Source organism: Micropterus dolomieu, linkage group LG12 (assembly GCF_021292245.1).
Source record: "Micropterus dolomieu isolate WLL.071019.BEF.003 ecotype Adirondacks linkage group LG12, ASM2129224v1, whole genome shotgun sequence".
NCBI lineage: Eukaryota > Metazoa > Chordata > Actinopteri > Centrarchiformes > Centrarchidae > Micropterus > Micropterus dolomieu.
Window position 1 is genome coordinate 10,297,157 of NC_060161.1, and position 23,703 is coordinate 10,320,859.

A 23,703-nucleotide genomic window follows, 5' to 3' on the forward strand; every position below is an offset into this window, starting at 1 on the left:
CCAGCAGATGACATGGCACCCCAAACCATCACTGACTATGGAAACTTTACACTGGACTTCAAGCAACGTGGATTCTGTGCCTCTCCTCTCTTCCTCCAGACTCTGGGACCTTGATTCCAAAGGAAATGCAAAATTTACTTTCATCTGAGAACATAACTTTGGACCACTCAGCAGCAGTCCAGTCCTTTTTGTCTTTAGCTCAGGCGAGACGCTTCTGACGCTGTATCTTGTTCAGGAGTGGCTTGACACAATGAATGCGACAGCTGAAACCCGTGTCTTGCATACGTCTGTGCGTGGTGGTTCTTGAAGCACTGACTCCAGCTGCAGACCACTCTTTGTGAATCTCCCCCACATTTTTGAATGGGTTTTGTTTCACAATCCTCTCCAGGGTGCGGTTATCCCTATTGCTTGTACACTTTTTTCTACCACATCTTTTCCTTCCCTTCGCCTCTCTATTAATGTGCTTGGACACAGAGCTCTCTGAACAGCCAGCCTCTTTAGCAACGACCTTTTGTGTCTTGCCCTCCTTGTGCAAGGTGTCAATGGTTGTCTTTTGGACAGCTGTCAAGTCAGCAGTCTTCCCCATGATTGTGTAGACTACAGAACTAGACTAAGAGACAATTTAAAGGCCTTTGCAGGTGTTTTGAGTTAATTAGCTGATTAGAGTGTGGCACCAGGTGTCTTCAATATTGAACCTTTTCACAATATTCTAATTTTCTGAGATACTGATTTTGGGGTTTTCATTAGTTGTCAGTTATAATCATCAAAAATAAAAGGAATGAACACTTGAAATATATCAATCTGTGTGGAATCAATGTATACATTATACAAGTTTCACTTTTTGAATGGAATTACTGAAATAAATCAACTTTTTGATGCACCTGTATGTAAAAAACCTGTGAATGGGGAACCAGCTGAGCATTCACTTGTCGACCCCTGGCCTCCATCTTGGCCTACAGCAAAATGTATCTGTGTACGTGTATGTTGGCTCCGATTTGGGTTTTGAGTCTCTTTGTGAATGTTAGTGCAGGTATGCCTGTGGAGGTCCATAAAGACCCTGAAATGCCCACACTTGATAAGTTGGTCTGTTGTGTTGCAGTCACTTTGTTCTTAACATTTTACATGTGAGACGAGATATCGTAGGGTTCGTTGCCCTGTGTGTTTGTGTGATGTATCGTTGGGTTAAAGTTTTATGTCCTTGCTGCCTCTTTAACCATGGGCAGCGTAGCTACATCACAGGATCCTGATGACAAGTATGTTATCTATTAGTCATATTGTTTACTTTTCTCATGACCTTATCCTGGTTGTATTTTAGTTATTGCTGTGGATCCCACTGGGACTTTGTTCCTCTCTTGCAGGTTTGTGTAATTGGTAAGAGGGGCTGTCCATTTGGGCTGACTGGGAGCACCTGGACCCAGTACTCCCAGTCACTATTAAAGCTGCATGAGTTTTGCTTGGTTCCTTTATTAGTTTGCCCACCACACCACACTTCCCCACACCCACTGACTATACTGTCATCTACATCTCATGTCTTTTGCATTTTCATTTGTGTTGGTAGATAAAATCAGTTAATTTAAGTGCATTTTTGGTGTCGCTCCATTATTTTCTATGGCCCATTTAGCAGGACATAACCCACAGGAGAACACTGGACAACAAGTGACCAAACACTGTGACTGACCTGTGTGGCTGTGAGAAGCTCTCGTTGAAGATGTCCTGAAGCTTCTCCACGATGTCGTCTACATGGATGGGGATCAAACTGCCATAGTGCTGTAGAGACTCTTCAAGAATACCTTCGAGACACAAGAAAGCCGTAAGACATTTTAATTAATTAAACAGCAGGACAAGAATTCAGGGACGCAAACTCATCAGGGGTTAGAAAGATATGAATCCCCTAGGGGTGTCGGGGGCTAGTAAATATGAATGTGGTTTATGCTCTTTACAGCTTTTGCAGGTGCTGTTTTGTCAAATAACTGATTTCATAACTCAACTAAAAGAAAAACTTTCACAAGGTAATTGCAATGCAGCTGTCATTTCCAGTGAGCTTGGTATTTGCCCGCTTCTCAAGCGACATCATTAGGCTATTGTAACAAGCATTCTGTTTCGACTACATCATAAGTATAACCTAGGTCAATTTGAGCTAACAAATCAAAAAGCAAATAGTTTAATTACATCATGGTTATGACAGTGTTAGCCTTATTAATATTATCTTAGCAAAAAGAAAATGGAACCATCAGGGGCTAACGTTGGGTCCAGGCCTAACGTGCTAATAAATAATATAAAATGAAACATAACAGCAAATATATAATAAAAATACGCTAACAAGCAAACAAATAACCAAAAATAGCCACACTGGCATAGTGCTGTTTCTCTAACTAGTGTTTTGTTTTTTCAGAGTGAATATCAAAAAGTATAACAAATTATGTGAACACGCTAATCTGGACAAAATCCTGTTAGAAACAAAACAAACAACAGCTTTAAATCGATCTGACCAATAGCGAACATAAGCTAACAGCCTCAGTCTTTGATGAATACCTGTCACACAAGTCACGTGTTCCTCAGTCAGGGCCAGCTCCATTGGTTTGACCTCCACTTCCCGTCTCCCTCTGTCCTCTTGCTTGTCTGGTGAGCAGCCATTTATCTGTTTATCTGCCAAAGAAAAGAAAAAGAAATTACACACACACATTTTTTAGTCTGTGAAGATTCTTAGACTTCAAGCGAGCAATCTGGTGAAGGTAAAATGTTGTGTCATGGTATAATCTAACTCTGCTAAGGTGCAACTCGATACTTTGACAACCCAGATTAAAATCTGTGAAATCTCCATAAAGAAAATTGGGGGAAAAGGCATTGGGGGCTGTGAAGGAGGACATGAGTTTGCTAATGTTGCTGTACTTTAACACAGGTGAAACTAGACGTTACATAAGAGCAATATTTAATTTATTAAGTAAAGAAATAAACCTTCACAAACTATATATTATATTTATCTAGTCACAATAACCCAAAAGCCACTTGGGCTTTTCTCAGCTTTCTGAAGGGTGTAACGTTGGCAAACCCACTATGATGAGAGTATTTTAAGAGGCTCATGTGATTTGTTAATAGAAATATAGAAGAGTCAATCTATTCTGTCCACATCGACTAGCCTTTATAAGTAAATGCAGTTTATGTCAGTACCTCTCTGAGATTCAATGAACCTCCCATGGTTGCCCTCGTCCTCTCCATCGGTGTACGGCGGTTGCTGAAACCTTTTTATCTTCTTCTGCTTGCCGTACAGATTGTACCTTTGCCCTCTCCGGCTCCACCGGTGCCCTTGGGAGCATACCCACTGGGCCCGCTGGCGCCAGCTCTTCCAGTGCTGGGTGAGCCGAAATCCAAGGCCTCCAGATCGCAAACGCTGCCAGCGCCTGAGCCTCTTCACAGCCCTGTACCTGCTGAGGTGGGACCTGAACAAGTTCCCTGATCCTGCCTGGGAGACAGTATCCTCTACAGGGACATCACCGCCTTCTTCTGGCTTCTGTTGTGGTCCATAATGTTGGTATTGTTGTGAATGAGGGTGCTGGGCGGACTGGGAGGGAAAGTCTGGGATCTCACACTCGACCTCCACTTGGTCTCCATCCTCTTCCAACTCCTCCTCCTCTTCTTCTTCCTCATCTTCATTGTTATTCCAAACCTCGCCCTCAAACTCACCCTCCTCCTCCCCGTCCAGATAGTTTTGCTCTTCTTCGTCACCTATTGGCTCAATCCTACCCATCCCATCCTCCTTGTCTACGTACTCGCCTGTCCACGCCTTCTCTTTCTGCCCTAGTCTGAGGTGCATGGGGCTGGGTACACTGTGGCCTGACACTGGGACTATGAGGTGGTCTCCAGGGATCCCACCTAAACACAAACATGAGATATGATTACTTATCAGCTGTGTACAACTATGTGCCATTGTGACCCAAATACTACTGGAGTTCATTTCATGTAACTACATGTAAGTACTGTGTTCAGTTAAGATACAAATAAACAAATGGTTGCACTTAGACATCAGAGCAGACAGTTCGTAGATAAAGTTCAAACAGCATATCATCATCATTAAAACTGGCACTAGGAAATGTTTGGTTGTAAAGCAACTCAATAAACCAATAACAAATAATCAATTACAATAATTGCAGATTATGATTCTGTTGATGGACTAAATGATTAAGTGACTTGACCATTTCAGTTCTAGTTTAGTTACTTTAGTTAAGGATAAGGATGTTTCACAACCTGAGAGACAGCGACTGTCTCAGCGAACTGTTGCACTGTTCGCTGCATGTCAGGTTAAATCTTGATAATTCTTGTTTGTAGTTTACTTTCTGTATTTTTATTTTTGTTATAACTTACAATTGCTAAATTGAATGGTTATGATTGGATTAATTCTAGCTATGTTCAAATGTAAAACTTTGTGATTTTGCTGCAAACGGCTTTGGCAACATTGTTTAACTGAAACATTCAAGCCAATAAAGCACATTGAATTGAATTCTGAAAGCTAAACCTAGATAGATTGCCTCCGTTATCTGTCTCCATGTTTGTTTCTTCTTGTTAGTTATTGAGTTTGATTGCTTGGCGTAGTTAAGCCTAGGCTTAAGTTTGGTTGGTGCAACAGACGTAAAAGTAAATGCTCCGTATTTGTATAGCGCCTTTCTAGTCTTCGCGACCACTCAAAGCGCTTTTACACTACATCGCATTCACCATTCACACACATTCATACACTGGAGGAACAGCCACCAGGGGTAATTTGGGGTTCAGTATCTTGCCCAAGGACACTTCGACATGCAGCCTGGAGGAGCCAGGGATTTGATAAGGGATTGAAAAGGATTCAGATGTGATTGGATAAAATGTCATCAAACCCTAACCCTTATACTCCTCATAACTTTAACTGTGGGTGTGTCTGTATTAGTTACAATTTAAATGTTTCATTTTCTAATATTCATATTCACATAAGATAACCTAAAGATAAATGCGAGCATCAGTTGAGATGGTGAAATTTATTTGGGCACCTTTGCAAACTAGATGGTGTTGCAAGTCAGATGACACAACGAATACATCCTGTCTTGGTCATGAACCAGACAAAAAGTAAGCAAAAGGTAATTCAAGTATGTACTGGTGTACTCAAAACATTACCCTAAAAAGCACTGTTGCAGAACACAGCTTGAGCTGGAACAATTCATTTATTACACTGATAAGTTGACAGACAGAAAATTTTCACTGTTTTGATATTTTTTTATACCAAACAATTTGTCAATTAGTAAAGTGTTCAAGTAAAATCACCTCACAAATTCAATTCACCTGAGCAACTACTCATTAAATGATTTCTACCTGAATATCTGAACAGGTTATACAGGTTCAGAACAGTTCAGTGCTAGACCTTCATCAGGCAAAATTAAATCATAAATGCTATGCCTCCCATCTCTTCCCATTATTTTTCTGTGCGAAGGAGTCTGTCAAGATTCTCAGTCATCCGGGTCATAGCTATCCAAGGAAGGTTGATTCAAGGGCAACTGGACTTGACTACTTGATACATTCGACTCTCATCCAAGAGGCTTCTCCAGTCCGTGTATCATCAGCTTTAGTGTTTAAAATTACACCTCTACTCAAGAACTGTAGGTTTTTAGGCCAGGGTAACGTCAGTGAGTGCGGTCAATGAAACCTCGCTCAGCAGTCTCCCAGTGAACACGGCATGAACGAGCCCAAACCCATAGACCAACAGGGAATACAGTGCAGAGGTGATTTAAAGCGTTTCTTTAAGAACGGATACATTTACTTATACCTAAACCGCAAACAGCTAATGTTACTAACTGTATCTGTAGCTAGTTAGCTCTGTTAGCCGGGCAAGCTAGCTGTCCGGAGTCAGCCCCGGGGTGCCCAGAGCCAAACCCGGCAAAAAAACCCACCTCGGTCCTGTATTCCCTGTCGTTAAACTGGCCTCTGCCAGTCTCGGAGGCTGTGTTGGGTCCCGGTCCGGCCGTAGCGTTCACTCAGTAGCCTTGTTACCATCCAATTGTCATGCGAATTTTAAGCGTACTTTTGAAATGTCGCATAAAAAGAAAAAATTAAGACATTGGGAAATAAGTGCATTTCCATCAGCTGGTTTGGAGCGAATAAGCCAGGCTACGGCAAGCGCAGTTACGTCAGTAGTTGACATTACACATGGCTGTAATAAACAAGACGTACTGATTCCAAACCAGAAACAAAACTAGTCGCATGAACCCGATGGCCATTGATCTAAGAAAAACGGAGAGGGTTCCTCAGGAATGTGTTTCAAGTGGGCAAGTTGGTACCTTTAAGAGGTGAATGCATAATTCGGCAGAACAGATGATGAAGGCTACCTGCCCAGATTTGCATCCACCTCTTTTCTCAGCACAAATGAACGTTAACCAGCCGCATCAGAGGTGCATTCGCTACGTCAGAAAAGTGTTTCCATCTCCCATTTAATCTTTTTCGACAAAGGCAAAAACCACCTCAAGATTTCTCAAGAAATCAAGTATTTTGTTTGAATTTTGCTGTTTCCATCAACCTTTTCTAAAAAATTTTACCTCAATTACAATTAATGAATGATTATTTTGTTGTTTTGTTTTTTTGTCCTCATTGTTCACCGACATGGTTTAAACTGTACATACGCTCAACTATTAAAGGTGGTCAGTTAGAACTGAAGAAGCATCTTCAATCAAGTCCAGCTAAACTCGATCCAACTCTCCTTGGATTGTGTTAAGGTGGTTTCCCATGACTTCATCACAGGAGTGCTATGCAGTTCACTTGGAAGAGGACTGAAACATATATTTAAGCATTGCTTGTACCTGCTCCAGGCAAGTGAACTGAAGGAGTAAATGCTTATGAAGTGCAGCCAAAATGATTCATATAAGATTACATTCAACTCTATCGCCATTACGCATAGTAGTTAGCATCCAACCACAAATGCAGAAATGTAGAAGAGAGTGGGAACCCTGAAGATATACCATCTGTATAGATGGTATATCTTCAGGGTTCCCACTCTTGTCTAGAGATCATTTTCCAGGACATTTTGGGACATTTTCAGCGATGATCTAGCTGGTATGACAGACAGCGATGATGTCATACACAAATAAGCTCCTCACGGCAGAAATCTGATTTTAAAGACGCGCAGTCTATGGCTATAACTTATCTATGAATCATCTCTTACATGCATATAAATTATGACAAACTGATCTTGCCTTGTTTTATTGCTATGTTTCAATTTATTTATTTTTTGTTTCTTTTAGAAAGCCCTTTGTGTTCTATGCTTGGCAAGTGCCTTATTTATGAATTATATTTTAACCACCGCTCCCATGAAACACCAGTAATTTAACAGCCTTAACACATTTAGCATAAAAATCACAGCATTTTGTTGAACCTTAGCTTTCTAAAATCACTGTGGTCCTCAGCTGAATTGCAGTGTAACAGTATTTTTCTGTCCATCTATTGGACCACTGTCACAACACTGCTGTCACACACACACACACACGGTTATAGGTAACATTCAATATTGTAGTCTGTGCCTGAATGGTGCAAATAACATGTATGTTGACTTGAGTGCTATAGATATATCGATAATAATATGATTAATACTATAAGCCTAGCTAGAATGTAAACAATATTAAGCACAAGCAAAATGCCTACCTCCTCCTGTGTCGTCCTGCCCCACAGCAGTCAGACCCAGATCTCCCTGCCAGCGGTTCTGGGCCAGGCTACCGCCACTGTCTCGCATTATCCACGGACAACCCACGACCTGCGCCAGCTCGTCACCTACAAACAACAAACAGACCACAGTGGAGGTGTAACCATACAGTCAGCTCACACATCGCTTTGAGTGACCAAGTTTTGTTGTAAGCTTGGACACTAGTCTGAGGTGTCACAGTAACGTCAGCCTGAACTAAACCAGCATCGATTCTGTGTCTTAAAGACAGTGGAAATACCTCAGAAGCATTGCTCTACAGTGCAAGTATATCACGCGCATATTACCCTAAAAATAGATACGTACGAACCGGAAGAATTATTTACAAGCACAGTGTGCGTAATCTTCCACCCTCCCACCCCTGCTGCTAATCATTCAAATATAGATGGACTGGCAAGAGAGATGCGTCTTCAGCAGTTGAAGCCATAAAACAAAAGACAATATGGATAAGAAAAGGAAGGTTTGGGTTTGGCAAGCTGGACATTTAGCTATAAATCGGGTACCTTTTGTTGAAACATGGTCAACTTTATATATAGCAGATGACCTCGTCAATGTCACAGGAGGTTTTGGCCCACGGGGATTTCTTTTAAATACTTTTACCTCATAATGTAAAGCTCTGGCCAGGTTTAACATGGACATCTGACACTGTAACATTATAGATGTGCTAGAAAATATGGAAAAGCATAATAGATCCTTTTTAAAAACAGTTTAACATGCTACAGCAAACTTTCAAATGTTGAACGTATTGTTCTGCATGAGGGGTTGTGATTATCAGCAAGTTAGTACTTAGCATTAACAAATTAGAGACTAACCATTATACAGGCCCTTTTTCTTGCACAAGGTTTGAATTAATGAAAAGAACTCAAAAATGAAACTGCTAGGGGATCAACATTATACTAGTGGTAAGCTATATAGTATACTATTAATAAATTATTAATATAAATTATAATGAATAGAGTAACATCATATAATTAATATTTGAACATTATACTACCAGTATACTATTAACATACTTTTTATTTAATGTTACAATTATAAAATACTAATACACTAATTTAAACAAGTCACTCATCCAGGTTGTGGATGGTGTCTCTGCAGTGGACAGATGTAGATTTAGCCAGAGTCAGGATGCCAATATGTGCTCCTTCTTGCCACCTCCTCCTGAGAGCAACACGTTCCCCTTGTTCTGTTTTACATCTGTTTTACTGAAGCTATTCTTATAGATAATGTTCAATAATCTTGTTTACATAAAGTGTGCCGTGGGTGGTGCTGGTGTATCATTCCAAATCTGCGTGTCCCACACGCCACATCATGGCAATCACGGTAGAGTTTTCTGTGATGAGTAATCTTTTTTTCTATTTTTTTTTTCAAATTTCCCCCAAAAACATCCGTTATATTTTAAGGCCCATGCAGAGTGGCCTAGGTACTAGGGTCTCCCACTTCCATAGTCCTCCACTGGTTTTCACAATAGAATTGCACATAAGGACAAAGAGCGCACACACACACACACACACACAGTATAAATATTAATAAATAGTTAATAAACTGTGTTAGATGAACATGTAACCACAATGTGTATAATCACATTTCTATACCGCATCCCTAATTTAACAAGATATAATTATTGACAGAAAAGGACAGAAAATCATGTAAATTCTGCTGCCTTTAGGGAAACCATTATCAAAACTGCATTAACTTGTGTTAAATGTGAGGAAGTGGGGAAAAGAAGCCCTGACACTGATTAAGTTTCTGCCCTGTGTCTGACCTCGACATTCCAACAGTTACTATGTGATTCAGTAATCACAAAACCAACCAGGAGAAGATGTGAACACTAATATTTTAGCTGTAATCCAGCAGTGGACTGCATCGTCAAATGTATTTTGTCATGTGAAAAACATGTCTACTGTCTGCCAGGAATGACAACCTGTATGCCTCTATTTAAATGTAATGTTTTCACAGAAGCAGCCTGTGGCAGGCTAAATGCCCTGGCATCACTTTTCCAAGAAATACACAACATGAAGATGATAAAGACCGATGGCCTACTAACGGAACACTGATATCTGTTCATTCACAACACCATTGGGTTGCTATGGTGGGAATTGAATCCTTCTCGTTTTATTAGCTAATGAGACAGAGTTCACGCGTTTAGCAAACCACAAGCTTAACTAAGTTCTTCATTATTTTTTTTTTTTTTTTAAAAACAGCATGTTTCTGTCCTTTCACATGCACAACAAGAACCGCTGCGTTAACACCGGGACTCTTGTTACCATGTGCACCTGGTCGGAGAGCGGATGTGTAATTTAGCTTGCTAGCTACACAGTGGATTTAAATTAGTGTACTAAAGAAAAGCTACGAGAATAACTGAGCTACTGTGTGACATAGCTTTTCTAATAGTGAAACATCTGATGCGACCTGTGTCCTGTGCAGGAGATAGTTATTTGAGAAAAGCTGCTCTATGATGAGAACAATACTTTCCGGTGCAGGAAATAGTCTTTACCAAAGCTAGCTTATGCGCGTTGAGCGCTAGCAGCGTCACCGTCATAGTTTCACCACTTAAACCTAAATAATAACAGCAACTGGTATTTTGTCAGTAACTGTGGTATGCCAAAGCCACTGCACCACTATAAGCAACAACCTGAAATAACCAGACATCTTCAATAATCCGTTGTCTATCCGTGCTAACGTATTGGGTTAGCTGGTTAGCCATGTTGTCGTTTGCTAGCTAACGTTACGCGTTAGGTAGGCAGAAACCATGTTAGCAACAACAAAATAAAAACCCCGGCTTACTGCATTTCTTTCATAGCTAACGTAGATGTCGTAATTGTATACTTACCGTTAACCTGCAGATTTAAATGACTGTGTCCAGTTGCTTCCGACTGAAAGCTGGGCGTGTTTAATTTTGTGTGGGTATCGAACCAAAACAATTGCTAATTGGTGTTAACCCTCATTCAATGAAGTAAGGTGTCGAGCAGCCAGATGTCACCTCCTTGCGAACTTTGATTTCTTTAAGGTCTTCCGGTTCAGAGAAATAAAAGGCAAATATTTAAAAGAAACGGTAGATTGTAGTCAATGATTTGCGTGAAATCGACAGGAATAATCTATGTCGATTTTAACAGGTAGGAAGGATGCGTTGAGCCGGATCACTGCAGATTTTTTGCTCTCATGTCAACCACAGGTCCGTCGCGCAGCAATGGCGTCATACAGTGTTTTTAAAAAATATATAACATATTTAGCCTTTCATTTTTTACCCCCAACTTCAGTCACTGGTGGAAAAAAACTTATAACTAATTATTTTGGTGGTTTAAATAACCAAGAAGATAATAGTAATAACACGCGTTTTACTGTTGTAGTTATTGGATTACTCATCTTGAGTCAAATTTCGATAGGCTAGTTGTTTTCTTTTTCCAGTTATTATGCTAATTAAAACATTGTTTAAGTAGACACTGATGACATATATAGTAGATGGTAACATAGGTACACGCATAGGGTGGCTTTTTTTTCCTCCACTGATTTTTTCTTAATTCTTGAAGTGTTTATTTTAAGATTCTGCCAGGTAACAGGCTGATATAATGTCCCATGCGGTTTCAAACACATCTTGACTCTGTTTCAGGACAAAAAAAAGCAAAACAAAGCCAAACAATGTTAGGTCACAGCTATATTTGTCTTTTTATTAACCTCAGAGGGCACAACTTTTGTAAAAACTTTCTCCATGGTAATTTTACTTCCTTCAGTGCCTTGAAGCGGGAACAAAGGGAGAGGGGATCATATATACATGCTACTTGCCATAACAGACTCTGAAGCAGCACCTTCACCCACAAATACCCTTCACATGGTAGACATTGGAGGGCTTGCCTATCTAGAATTCAACTGGACACAACTGGGTTCATAAAAACTGTTATAAAAGATTAATAGATAACTTGGAGTGGAGATTTCTAATTCCTTCCTCTCAAAATTTCAAATTTAAACTGCAAAATGTTGACTGACAACAATAAAAAAAATGTATTAGTGTTTGAATATTAATATAATCTCAAATATCCTCTGCATTTGTCTGCAAAGTAACTTTCATTTTTGATAAATGTTTATCCTGCTGAAGGTCATAGGGACATGACAAAAATATTAGCATTAAATTGACTTGCTTGGACTTTAACAACAAGCTCTTGGTGTGAGATGACAGTGCTACCGAAGCGCTAGACAAACGGCAACAGAAATCAACAGATCACAAAATGATTCCTGGAAAGCATTAAACTGTGTCTGTTGAAGGATTTCCTAGTCATGATTTTTCAGTACCTGATCTGAGTCCTTAAGTACTAAGTGCCCATAATTTAATCTTTTTAATCTCATGCATTTTCAAATTAATTATCTGCATATTTTTTCCTTAATAATATGACTGCACAGTGCACCATAGTGTAAAATGCATGGGGAGCAAAGCAAGCTGTCACATCACACTAATGTATGAAGGATATTTGTGATGAGAGACCATTGGCATTGGAGGGCTTGCCTATAGACACAACTGGATACAACTGGCTTCATCAAAACTGTTAAAAGATTCATTGGTTAATTTATAAGCATCAAACGCTTCCACAGTGGTGAATCATCATCATCGATAAAGGACTCCCTATGCCTGCACAAATCTCAGACAGTTTGATCTGAAGGCACTATACCTTGTTGTTTCCTAATCATTGTATTTTCTGTGACAAGAAGGTCAAGGGCAAAACTGAACATCTTATGAAGTTTCAGAGTTGGAAACCAGCCTGGAAAGTCATCAAGATTAGGGCAAAGGAATTGAAAAAGAGCCTCTTTAGCGCAAGGTGAATACCAAATACCTTTGCAATGGAAGCAAAGTCCAATCCTGTTTCCAAAAAAAGTTGGCATGCTGTCACTGTCCATCCATCCATCCATCCATCCATTGTCAACCTCTTATCCTGTGTACAGGGTCGCAGGAGGCTGGAGCCAATCCCAGCTGACATCAGGTGAAAGGCAGGGTACACCACGGACAGGTCGCCAGTCCATCCCAGGGCCACACATATACAAACAACCACTTGTACTCACACTCACACCTAATGACAATTTTAGAAACACCAATTAACCCAGCCTGCATGTCTTTGGATGGTGGGAGGAAGCTTGAGTGTTGGCATGCTGTGTGAAATGTAAACAGAAACAATATGTAATCATATGCAAAACATTGAAACCCCATATCCTGCTCCAACATCTGTATATATCATTCAGCTTTAATTATGCCTTCATAGATGTGCAGGTTACCTGTTCCAACTAATGCACCCTCGTACCATCACGGATGCTGCCTTTTACACTGGCCACAGATAACAATCTGGATGTCCTTCTCCTCTTTAGTCCAGAGTACGTGAGGTCCATGATTTCATATTTGGACTTGTCAGACCACAGGCCAGTTTTCCACATTGCCTCAGTCCATCTTAAATGAGTTTGGGCCCACAGAGGGCAGCAGCATTTCTGGTTCTGGTTTATATACGGTTTCCTCTTTGCATGGTAGAGTAACAGCTTGCATTTGTGGATGCAGCAACAAACACTGTTCACAGACACTGGTTTTTGGAAGTGTTCCTCAGCCTGTGCAGTGATGTCCACTACAGAACCCTGTGCCGTCTTAGGGCCCAAAGTCCACGGCCGTTTCTTCTGTTTCTCTGAATCCTAATGATATGATGTACTGTAGACAATGACAACAACAAAGACAACATTTATTAAGTTGCCTTTGTGCTATGTTCAATCAAATACGGGGTATTCTGAAACTCTGTCTACTAGCAAGACTATGCTGGTTAGCAGCCCAGAGACTATGTTGTCCAGTCAGAGTTAGTTCCTGTGCTGCAACTGTTCTGTGAGCCAGAAATACAGCAACAAAACCTGGTGCCAGAGATGGTGGACACTGCTCTGAAGTTCCTCCTTGAGGAACCAGAGCTGGAAGACAAGTGTAAACCTGCCAGAGCTGAGATTGGCAAATTGCTGACTAACTTAGCAGCTCCTTGCCTCTCTCAGTTTGGATCTGTATCTAAAACTCTTCTGCTTAGCGTCTGCACTACAGCGGCCTGATTCATGGGCTGTTTACTGTTTTATTTATTTACTTTCATTTTTAATATTTATTTTTATGTAATTTTTATATTTTATATATTTATATTTTATTTTTTTATTAACAAAAACAACTTTTACCGTTTTTTTAACTTATTTAATGAAATGTATGAAATTTTTTTTTTAAATTTTGAATTGAATTGACAGCTAACAAAAAGTAAAGCCAATGTCATCAAAATTCCTCAAAGGAATAGTAATTTGAACATCTATACCACGACTGCTCTATATGCTGAGGAAGATGGTGTGATACCATCACCATCAAGTTGAATGGAGCTTGTGGAGACATTTTGTCAACTAAATTCTTTTGCAAAGTGCAAGGTTCAATGTTGTTTATTTGTCATTATACAACACAAGGTTGTATAACGAAAATAAAGTTTGTAGCCCCTTCATGCTACACACAGAACTTAATTAAATGTGTATTACAATGTAACCAGAACATCTTTTTTGTGTATGTTTTGAACAGCAGCAACACACAAAAGTCTGACTTTTGGGAAACAGTGTCCATCTTGACTGCGTTTGAACACCTAGCATCACCTATGTAGAGTTCACCTCTTCTCATCTTGCCGGAGTCCTCATGCTCTGAAAGCTCAGAACACGGACCAACAGCCAGGTGCTTGATCCTGGATGCTGATGGGGCAGGTCTCTGTAAAGATGTGGGCACAACAGTCTCACTGAATTCCGTTGTTTGGTCAACGTGAGCCCCATTTCGTCCAAACCGCACCTTTAGCAGCAGCCTTAAGTCCAAGCTGGGCCAACATGGCTCGTGTCCCGGGTCTCTTTCCTCTCCTTTAAACTTTAAGCGTGCCTGCTGTGATCCGGTTGATCTGGATTGTGGATCATCACAAGATCTGATGCTCTTTAATCTAAACCCACCGTCTTCCTTTTCCAGTGACTGTATTTCTGTCAGAGGTAACACGAGTTTCGGCAGTAAAACCTGAAAAACCACACTAGCTGCATTTTGCTGTAGGGACGGCAATGTCAACCTTTCAGTCAGACCACCACGTTGGTCCAGATTGAAATATCTGTTGGATGAATCATCATGAAATTTGGTTCAGACATTTATGGGGCCCAGTGAATGAAGCCTTTGGTAGTTGGCTTTGTTCTCCTTTAAATCCCAGGATCATGTGATGACCAGGAGGCAGGTACTGAACGTGATGAAACAGAACTTGATTTGACATGAGAGTAAATGAAAGCATTCGTTTTGGATTCTGTAATGTGCTCAGAGCAGGGGCATAAAATGCATTTATTCCCTTGACTCGCTGTAAATTAATTTCTCCAGCTAGGATATTTTTTTGGCCTAATTGGTGCCAGTGGCTAAATCCTAACCATTTGCATCAATCTCCTTTGAAGAGAGATGCAGATGAGCTTAACGAGTGTGCTAATTATGCTCGCTCTGCATGGGGAGCCTGCTGTAACTTTGTGTGTGTGTGTGTGTGTGTGTGTGTGTGTGTGTGTGTGTGTGTGTGTGTGTGTGTGTGTGTGTGTGTGTGTGTGTGTGTGTGTGTATGTATGCATATTTGAGATTTATTTGCCTGTTCATGCCTGAGTGTTTGCCTTTCTACATACATAAACGCTGGGGGGACGAACAACCTGAAATTAAGAGGCTTGATGGAGTCCCTCTGTCCCAGAACAACCCAACACCTGTCTGATTGATACTCCCTGCACACAAAAAGAATCATGATTTGGGATAATAAACACAAACACAGATATCTGTTTTTGCAAAAGAACACCTCAAATAGGCTATGTTCTACACTGTAATCTGAAATTATATTTCATTTGATCTGTAGCCTAACCAATAGGCTTGCATGCTATAAAATGTATTCTCATAAATCAGGTGAACAGTAGGGCAAATGGCGTTTACACTGATGCCGTTTTTGATGCCTCAGTCGAGCAAATATAAGTGCATAGTTTCATATATTGTTATCACATGTTCGTTGCCTATGCATTAGAGCTAAACGCGTGTGCCAGTATGTGGCTGTGATGAGCTTTTAACCCTACGCACAGTTTTATAAATGAGGCCCCATGTCAGTAAAATATTACAACACGACTCGAGCTGAATAACCAAGGGAGGAGTAACCTTCTGTTAGATAAAGCTTTTCAAAAAAAATGTCCTTGGTCACATGTGTAACATTCACCTTTAACTTCTACTCAACCAAACTACAACTCTTCTGTGAATCTGATTGGTCAACTGGAAGATGTGTTCTTCTGACTGGCTCCTGATTGGTTCAGACCTCACGCTGCTGCCATCACAGTTGTGGGTCTTCAGCGTGTGTTGCAAGGAGGCTTTAGCAGTAGTACAGCACAGTGGAAAATGGCGCGGTGGTGTCTACAAGCAGTGAGACAGAGCTACTCATGTGTAGCTTCGCCTGCGCTAATAAGGTAACTTACTTCACTATCGACTGTGTTGAGTGAAATGTGCCTGTTACAGCAATGCTCGGCTTGGTTTGGCAGAGTGGAGCGCTCCTGTCATCTCAGTGTACGGCTTAGTAAGCAGCTAGCGACGTTATCTTTAACGTTAACCGACCGTGGTCCTTCATTCTATACACAGAAATAAATACAGACTTAAAATGACTATTGAGGCGTGTGTGTTGGAGATAACCTGGCAAAAAAAAATAAGCCTAACCAGCGTGTGTCTTTGCCAGCATGATAGAAACAGGATGATGACATAACGTCACGTAGCATACCGTTAAATGATGAGGAGAGGGAGACATGCTCACTTTCAGGCTGCTTGTTAGGTGTGTGTGTATTTAATTTTTATTAGCTAAAGAGCGTTTTATAATGCGTTGACTTCGGTTAGTATTTCCTTGAATGGAGAGAACCAAACTCTATTCATAAAAGTGATATATTGACGTTTCCTTTTATCGTTAGCGAGCGACTTACTCTTTTTACCAGAAATGAATTATCTGTGAATGGAGTTTGGCGTCATGCCTCGGTAGGTACACTGAAAGATGACATAAGTAGGCTATTCTACTACTTACAGCAAATGATTCTAACAAAATTACACTTGTTGAGCTAACTTATGTGCTAAGTGGGCGTTTATCAGTGAATGTCACGCAGGGTAGTTGCATAACATTCTTAGGAAGTAATGTTACTTCTGACAGTAGTGTTAGGCTAATTAAGCTGTCTGTGGTATCAATTAGCAAGTCTGGACAAAGAACCAAAATACCCTGATTTCTGGAGAAGTAAAATAATGTGTAACGTTACAGTAGTTGCAGATGGGATCAATATCCTCCTCTAAAATCTCCCATAGGAGTTATGTTAGGATTTTGTGACTGTGAAAGCCACATTGAATAATTCAAATCAGTCTTAATCCTCAAAGCACTCAGTGAGCCTTGCTTCTGTATGGGAGCAACTGATTTGCTATATTTCTCCACTCATTAATAATTTCCCCCCTACCATATAATGCATATATTGTACAATATAGTATATAATCATACAATTTAGTGACTCACTTAGCTGAGGACACTATTATCTTTCAGTACTGTACTGTGTACACTGCTTCAGCGGGATCCATCAGTTTTTTACTCTTCACGAATGCAGTGTTGTTATAGTAACTATCAAAATTGCAAATTAATTTACATTAAACTGACTGTTAGTCTCAGGTACATGCACATACATCTGTAGGCAACTGACAATGTTCAAGCCTTGATAATAGACATACTGTTTGTTTTATCTCACAGATGGATAATGTATGTTTTGAAGGTAAACTGTATGTGAGGAGAAATAATAAGTTGGCTGAAATAGTTAGCAAACAGCAGATAAATGTTTGACTTGCCCATGTAAGCCTGGATAGTGAGAGTACCTACGCTAGAGGCTAATAATTTGATTCAAGGTCTGAATATTGGTCATAACATAATTAAGTAAGGCAAGTGAGGCATTACTATTATTATTGTTGTTGTTATGTGTCCTTCCCACCCAGGGCGTGTCCGCGATTGTTATGCACAGCCACCCAGCAGAAGAATGGTCATAGGTCAGAGGAGGAGGCTGAAAAGCCAGAGCAGACTGCAGCAGAGAAAGCCCTGGTGGAGAAGACCCAGCTGGAGGAGCAGCTCAAGGAAATGACAGTAAGTCAGAGATGGCTGCAGATGGGGTCACTTCCAGTGGAGCATGGTCATTTGAGTTGAGCATGCAGGGAGTACTAATAAATCATTTTACTGCATTATTCTGATATTAATCTTATAATGACAGTAGTATGAAGAACTTGCCAGAAAGCATTATTTTCTTGACCATAACCATGTTTGTGAAGCTTCTACATCCATGTAAGTGGGAGATCCTACAAAATATATAAATTTAGATTAATAGAAAGATTAATTGGCAATAAAATAACAGGAGCCCTATTTTGATTAAAAAAAAATGGATGCAATGAGAGAGCTGGCCGTTGGAAAGATTCCCCATTGTGGTTTGAGCCACAAATTTATATACAGATGAGCTATTTTTTTGTTCAAGCTAAACTAACGATATCTCAAATTGAAGGTCTTAGAAGAGTATCTTATATAATGTGGCTGCACACAGCATTCATTTGTAAATGGAGGACAACTGTTTGACATTGTGTTCCCTTTTTATCAATACCACCTTTAAAAAAAAAAGTACTTAACAGACATCGTAGCTAATCACAGTTTGTAGCCAGAACTTCATTGCATATTGTTGTGTTTTTTAAGCCATGGTGTGCTCTTTCCAGGAAAAGTACAAGCGGGCCTTAGCAGACACAGAGAACCTCAGGAGAAGGAGTCAGAAGATGATAGAAGATGCTAAATTATACGGTAAAGACCTCTCCATTTTTAGCTCTTACAGGTTTCTATATTTCAACAGAATCCACCACCAAAGTTGGGCTCTTAACCATGAATAAATCCTACTGAGAATAATGTGTAATAGAGACAATATTCTGCCGTTGCATGTTCTAGCCCCCAGATATCACAAATGGGCAACATTAGCCTTTTTGACTAAATTGTGTCTTTACCTAAAACCTGTTGCACTGAATGGCAGAATGCACCTGATAAATTTTTGCTTGTGAGGTATTTTTTCCAGTGTTAGGAAGTTATTAGAGTAATTTTTTTTCATTCCTGTTATTAGACATAAGCTTTAAAGTGAGGCGATGTAACTTTTAGTTGTTTTTTTTTTTCTAGATTTCGGATACTGGGGGTACTAAATGTTCTGTATTATATATTGCAAATGTCAGGCAATGTTTTGTGTTTTTTTTTTTTTAGCTACAGTAAAAACAAAAACGTCCTTTGAAATGCCATTCTTGCACTTACGTTCTGCAGGCACGTTTTTTCTAAATTTTTTATATTATATCACACTTTGCTTGTCACTGAATAGGTAAGGTGCCTGCTTCTGACTTTAAAGAGACAGTGTAACCTTTGAAAAAAGAAATATCACCATCTCAAATACACTCGGGGGTTTAGCTACTGCAGGCTTGCGTGGTCTAGTATGACCTGTAGCTTATGGTGGCTAATGTTAATAAACTTGCTGTGTAACTGACATTACTGAGTCATTTCATTGACGTCATGGCTTAATGCTGTGTTAACTCATGTTAGCATGTCATAGGTAAACCTAGGGCTTGGCAATAAAATTGTAATAATTATCGCAATATAATACATTATAATTGTCACTTGTGGCCACTATTCAGCAGTTTCATAGTGTTAGAGGGTTAGGGTTGCGTAGAAGAGCATATACATTTCATAGTCTTTAAGTGTCATCATGTCGAAACTTAGGTGACCAGACTGAATAGATGCGTCATATTTATGACATGCAGTCAGAGATTTATAGCATGCTGAATAATGTTCTAACTTCCTTCCATCACCAGGGATCCAGGACTTCTGTAAGGACCTGCTGGAGGTGGCTGACATCTTGGAGAAGGCAACAGAGAGCGTGCCCAAGGAGGAGGTGACGAGCCAGAACCCCCACCTGAAGAACCTGTACGACGGCCTGGTGATGACCGAAGTCCAGATCCAGAAGGTGTTCACCAAGCACGGCCTGGTCAAGCTCAACCCAGACAACCAGAAGTTTGACCCCTACGAGCATGAGGCCCTCTTCCACGCCCCCGTAGAGGGCAAGGAGCCCGGTACCGTTGCCGTAGTAACCAAAGTGGGTTACAAGCTTCACGGCCGCACCCTCAGGCCAGCATTGGTGGGAGTGGCTAAAGCCCCCTAGAAATGATGATGTAACTATGACAAAGTGGGATTCGTTTGGCTGCAGAATGGATGGCCTCAGATAAAGGAGACTGGTCAATTCACCGTTTTCCCACAAGTCTGTCTTCGCACTACCCCCCACCCTAAGGTGCCTCACAGAGATGGGAAGAGAACTCACCGGATCATGCAGAGGCTTTCATTGTTAACTGGAAGATAAGCAGGTGAAATATGTTTCACAAAAAAAGTAACAAGTGATCATAAACCCCTCTAATTTTAAGTTTTTCTGGTGAGCTATGAAGTCAAATATCCACAAATTTAGCCATTCTGATTCTGAACTGCTGGCCCTAAAGCCCTAACAGTCTTCAACTTTACTCAGTTGTCTTTTCTTGTTTGTGAGGTTTAAATTCATTCTGTGGGAAGAAAGCAAGGAACAGTACTTGAGGATCTGAAGAAAAGTTGAGACGTTACTTTGTACTGAGGTGGACGTCCCAAAGCCTATACATTCTTTCTCTTGTTCATTTGAATGTTGTCAGACTCCGGTAATATCTGGATGCCAGTAGTTCTGGACGATGAACAGCTTCATATGTAAACAATTAGAATAATTATTATGGACTTTTTGTCCAAACTGTCACAGAATCAGAATAAACTGATAAAATCTTGTTGGTTTAGTGTTGTCTTTTACACACACCTTGAAATAAAAAAAAATATAAATGTACTGCAAAGTTAGTTATTGTAGTATGTACACTGTCAGCAGCAGTGGCTGTGACACAGCTCATGGAGGCAATAAAGGTATTAGTTACCCTTTTTTGAGTTTTCGGTAGCAAAATAATCATAATGTGTACACTGTCAACAGGAACCTGTAAGAGATTTTTTTGCCAAAATGTAAACAAATATGCTTAAGTTGGAGCCCAGTGTACTGAATCAGTGGCAACATTATATATCACCCAAAGCCTGATTATCACCTAAGTGGAAATACGACAGAGTAATAAGAGTGTCAAAATTCCTTCATGATGACTTCTAAATTGTTGATCAAAGCAGTGAAAAAAGAAAGCTCAGTTGCAACATATTTCTTTCAAAAACCACCATCCACACAAGAGTCTAACGAATATGTTTCTCTCATGTTTGCTGGCATGAGACGACTGTAAATTGCTTTTTTTCAAATATACTTAAATTAAATATACAGTATTGAATAAAATCAAGACTGGACTTGAGGGAGATTCTGTACCAATTTTGTCATACAGACAGATTTGAACAGTGAAAATAGTGTTTTACACATTATCTTGACTATAAATAAAGTCCGTAAGCAGTATATCCTATCAAATCCCATATGAAGATCAAACCCAGCAGTAACAAGGGGTGGGTGTGTGTGTGTGGGTGTGTGTGTGTGTCCAAAATCTGATACATCTTATTCCTCTGAGCGAGCCACACTGCTGCACTGGGTGACCTGTTCCTTTATAACCACACACAGTTTCTTTTGACTCAATCAAATATATGCCACTCCTGGTGCCAGAAATACTTGCTAGAGTACAAAATGTAGACTAATCCATAGCTGAAAATAGTCGAGAGAATGAACCCCCCCCCTTTATTCACTAATACATACAGTATCTCACAAAAGTGACCACACCCTCACATTTTTGTAAATATTTGATTATATCTTTCCATGTGACGACAGTGAAGAAATGACACTTTGCTACAATGTAAAGCAGTGAGTGTACAACCTGTATAACAGTGTAAATTTGCTCAGCTTCTTTAGCGAGGCAGCGGTCGTCTTGGAGGTGTGTTTAGGTTCGTTATCATGTTGTCTCCAAAGGGAGGGGATCATTCTCTGCTTCAGTATGTGACAGTACATGTTGGTATTCATGGTTCCCTCAATGAACTGTAGCTTCTGTGCCGGCAGCCCTCATGCAGCCCCAGACCACGACACTCCCACCACCATGCTTGATACTTCTCTTTGAACTCCTCACCTGGTTGCCGCCACACACGCTTGACACCCTCTGAACCAAATAAGTTTATCTTGGTCTCATCAGACCACAGGACCTGGTTCCAGTAGTCCATGTCTTTAGTCTGCTTGTCTTCAGCAAACTGTTTGCAGGCTTTCTTGTGCATCATCTTTAGAAGAGGCGACTTCTGGGACGACAGCCATGGAGACCGATTTGATGCAGTGTGCGGCGAATGGTCTGAACACTGACCCCCCCCCCCCTTCAGCCTCTGCGGCAATGCTGGCAGCACTCACATGACTATTTCCCAAAGACAACCTCTGGATATGACGCTGAGCACGTGCACTCAACTTCTTTGGTCGAAACATGGCGAGGCCCGTTCTGAGTGGAACCTGTCCTGTTGAACCACTCTATGGTCTCAGCCACTGTGCTGCAGCTCAGTTTCAGGTTCTTGGCAATCTTCTTATGGCCTAGGCCATCTTTATGGAGAGCAACAATTCTTTTTTTCAGATCCTCAGAGAGTTCTTTGCCATGAAGTGCCATGTTGAACTTTCAGTGACCAGTGTGAGGGAGTGTGAGAGCGATAACACCAAATTTAACACACCTGCTCCCCATGGACACCTGAGACCTTGTAACACTAACGAGTCACATGACACCGGGGAGGAAAAATGGCTAATTGGGCCCAATTTGGACAGTTTCACTTAGGGGTGTACTCACTTTGTTTGCCAGCGGTTTAGACATTAATGGCTGTGTGATGTGTTATTTTGAGGGGACAGCAAATTTACACTGAGCTGTACACTCACTACTTTTCATTGTAGTAAAGTGTCATTTCTTTTTAAAAATGTGAGGGGTGTACTCACTTTTGTGAGATGGACAAGGCTGTACATTTTATATAAACCCTTTGTTTATTTTACATCAGACGTCTGCAGTGATAAAGTGTTTGTCACCGTTATGATTTGGTCAGAATTTGCTGACAATAAGAAAAATAAAGGATAACATTAACATGCTGGTGATATGATTAGTTTTTCCCTTTAAAGTTTGCACGTTCTGCAAATGATTAAAGAGGAAACAGGACTATTTAGAATTATAAAGTATTTGCACTTTTAATAAATCTTGATACATACCTTGTCATGTGCAACAACAAAGTAACGGAACAAAACAGCTCTACAGAATCAGACCAGTAACAAGATTAAAGACAGCTCAACAGCATGCCATCACTACACCCAAAGCTTCAGAAAATGCTTCTTCTTTGTAATCTTATCCAAAATCTTTTTTTTTTATTATTACAAAAGCTATAAAAATGTCCATGACACAAAATACTGTACATTTCACAGGTCAGTAATTATATTTTCTTTTTTCCAATTTATCTTACAAAATTATTTACATTTGGTGACGTAAAGTCAGCAAAATCCCCTTAATAAAAAATAACCCTGCCACCCCCCATACTGAAAAAAAATCCAATTCCCATATTTTCCTGTGAGACATATTTACCAAAACACGCAATTTTGGAACAACGTGGAAAATTTGGTGGCACATGGAGAACGATGCCACTGTCAAAATCTCAAAGAAGAATTGAAAAGAAATCACATTATATATCTATCTAAAGGAATAAACAAAAGGTGATATTCAAACAAAGGAGAACCATCAAATTCCACTCACAGTTCTAGGTCATCGCTGTTTGGTCTACAGCCTGGAAATTAGCGACATATTTCTAGAACATTCTGGTTCAGAGGCGCTTCGGCATTTTGAGTTGACCTCTGACCTGAAAAAAATGCTTATTATGTCTTATTTTACAATGCTAAACAGGATGCTCATACTCCCCCCCCCCCCCCCCCCCCCC

At 40.2% G+C, this 23,703-nt stretch overlaps 2 protein-coding genes across 2 annotated transcripts in view; one reads left to right on the forward strand and one right to left on the reverse strand.

The window, feature by feature from the left end:
• The window catches only part of senp3b (SUMO specific peptidase 3b), a 23,637-nt gene extending 12,760 nt beyond the window's left edge, over positions 1 to 10,877 (reverse strand). Inside the window, exons 1-5 of the mRNA XM_046063766.1 lie at positions 10,539 to 10,877; positions 7,651 to 7,776; positions 3,169 to 3,870; positions 2,533 to 2,646; positions 1,679 to 1,790 (exon numbers count right to left, since the gene is read on the reverse strand). Of these exons, the coding sequence (XP_045919722.1) occupies positions 1,679 to 1,790; positions 2,533 to 2,646; positions 3,169 to 3,870; positions 7,651 to 7,738 (1,016 nt within the window). The 5' untranslated portion in view covers positions 7,739 to 7,776; positions 10,539 to 10,877. The remainder of the gene's footprint in view (positions 1 to 1,678; positions 1,791 to 2,532; positions 2,647 to 3,168; positions 3,871 to 7,650; positions 7,777 to 10,538) is intronic.
• A 5,142-nt stretch (positions 10,878 to 16,019) lies between these two features.
• grpel1 (GrpE-like 1, mitochondrial) lies at positions 16,020 to 20,585 on the forward strand. Its single transcript, XM_046063768.1, has 4 exons — positions 16,020 to 16,177; positions 17,718 to 17,862; positions 18,477 to 18,558; positions 19,602 to 20,585. Exons 1-4 carry the CDS (start codon positions 16,110 to 16,112, stop codon positions 19,946 to 19,948), a joined length of 642 nt encoding a protein of 213 aa, XP_045919724.1. The 5' UTR covers positions 16,020 to 16,109; the 3' UTR covers positions 19,949 to 20,585.
• Positions 20,586 to 23,703: the final 3,118 nt, after the last annotated feature.

Bases quoted from the DNA above. Each gene is read 5' to 3' on its own strand.
- grpel1 (XM_046063768.1), top strand. From the start codon at position 16,110: ATGGCGCGGTGGTGTCTACAAGCAGTGAGACAGAGCTACTCATGTGTA. The intron at 17,863-18,476 runs GTAAGTCAGAGA...TGCTCTTTCCAG, and splicing joins AGCAGCTCAAGGAAATGACA to GAAAAGTACAAGCGGGCCTT. The intron at 18,559-19,601 runs GTAAAGACCTCT...TTCCATCACCAG, and splicing joins AGAAGATGCTAAATTATACG to GGATCCAGGACTTCTGTAAG.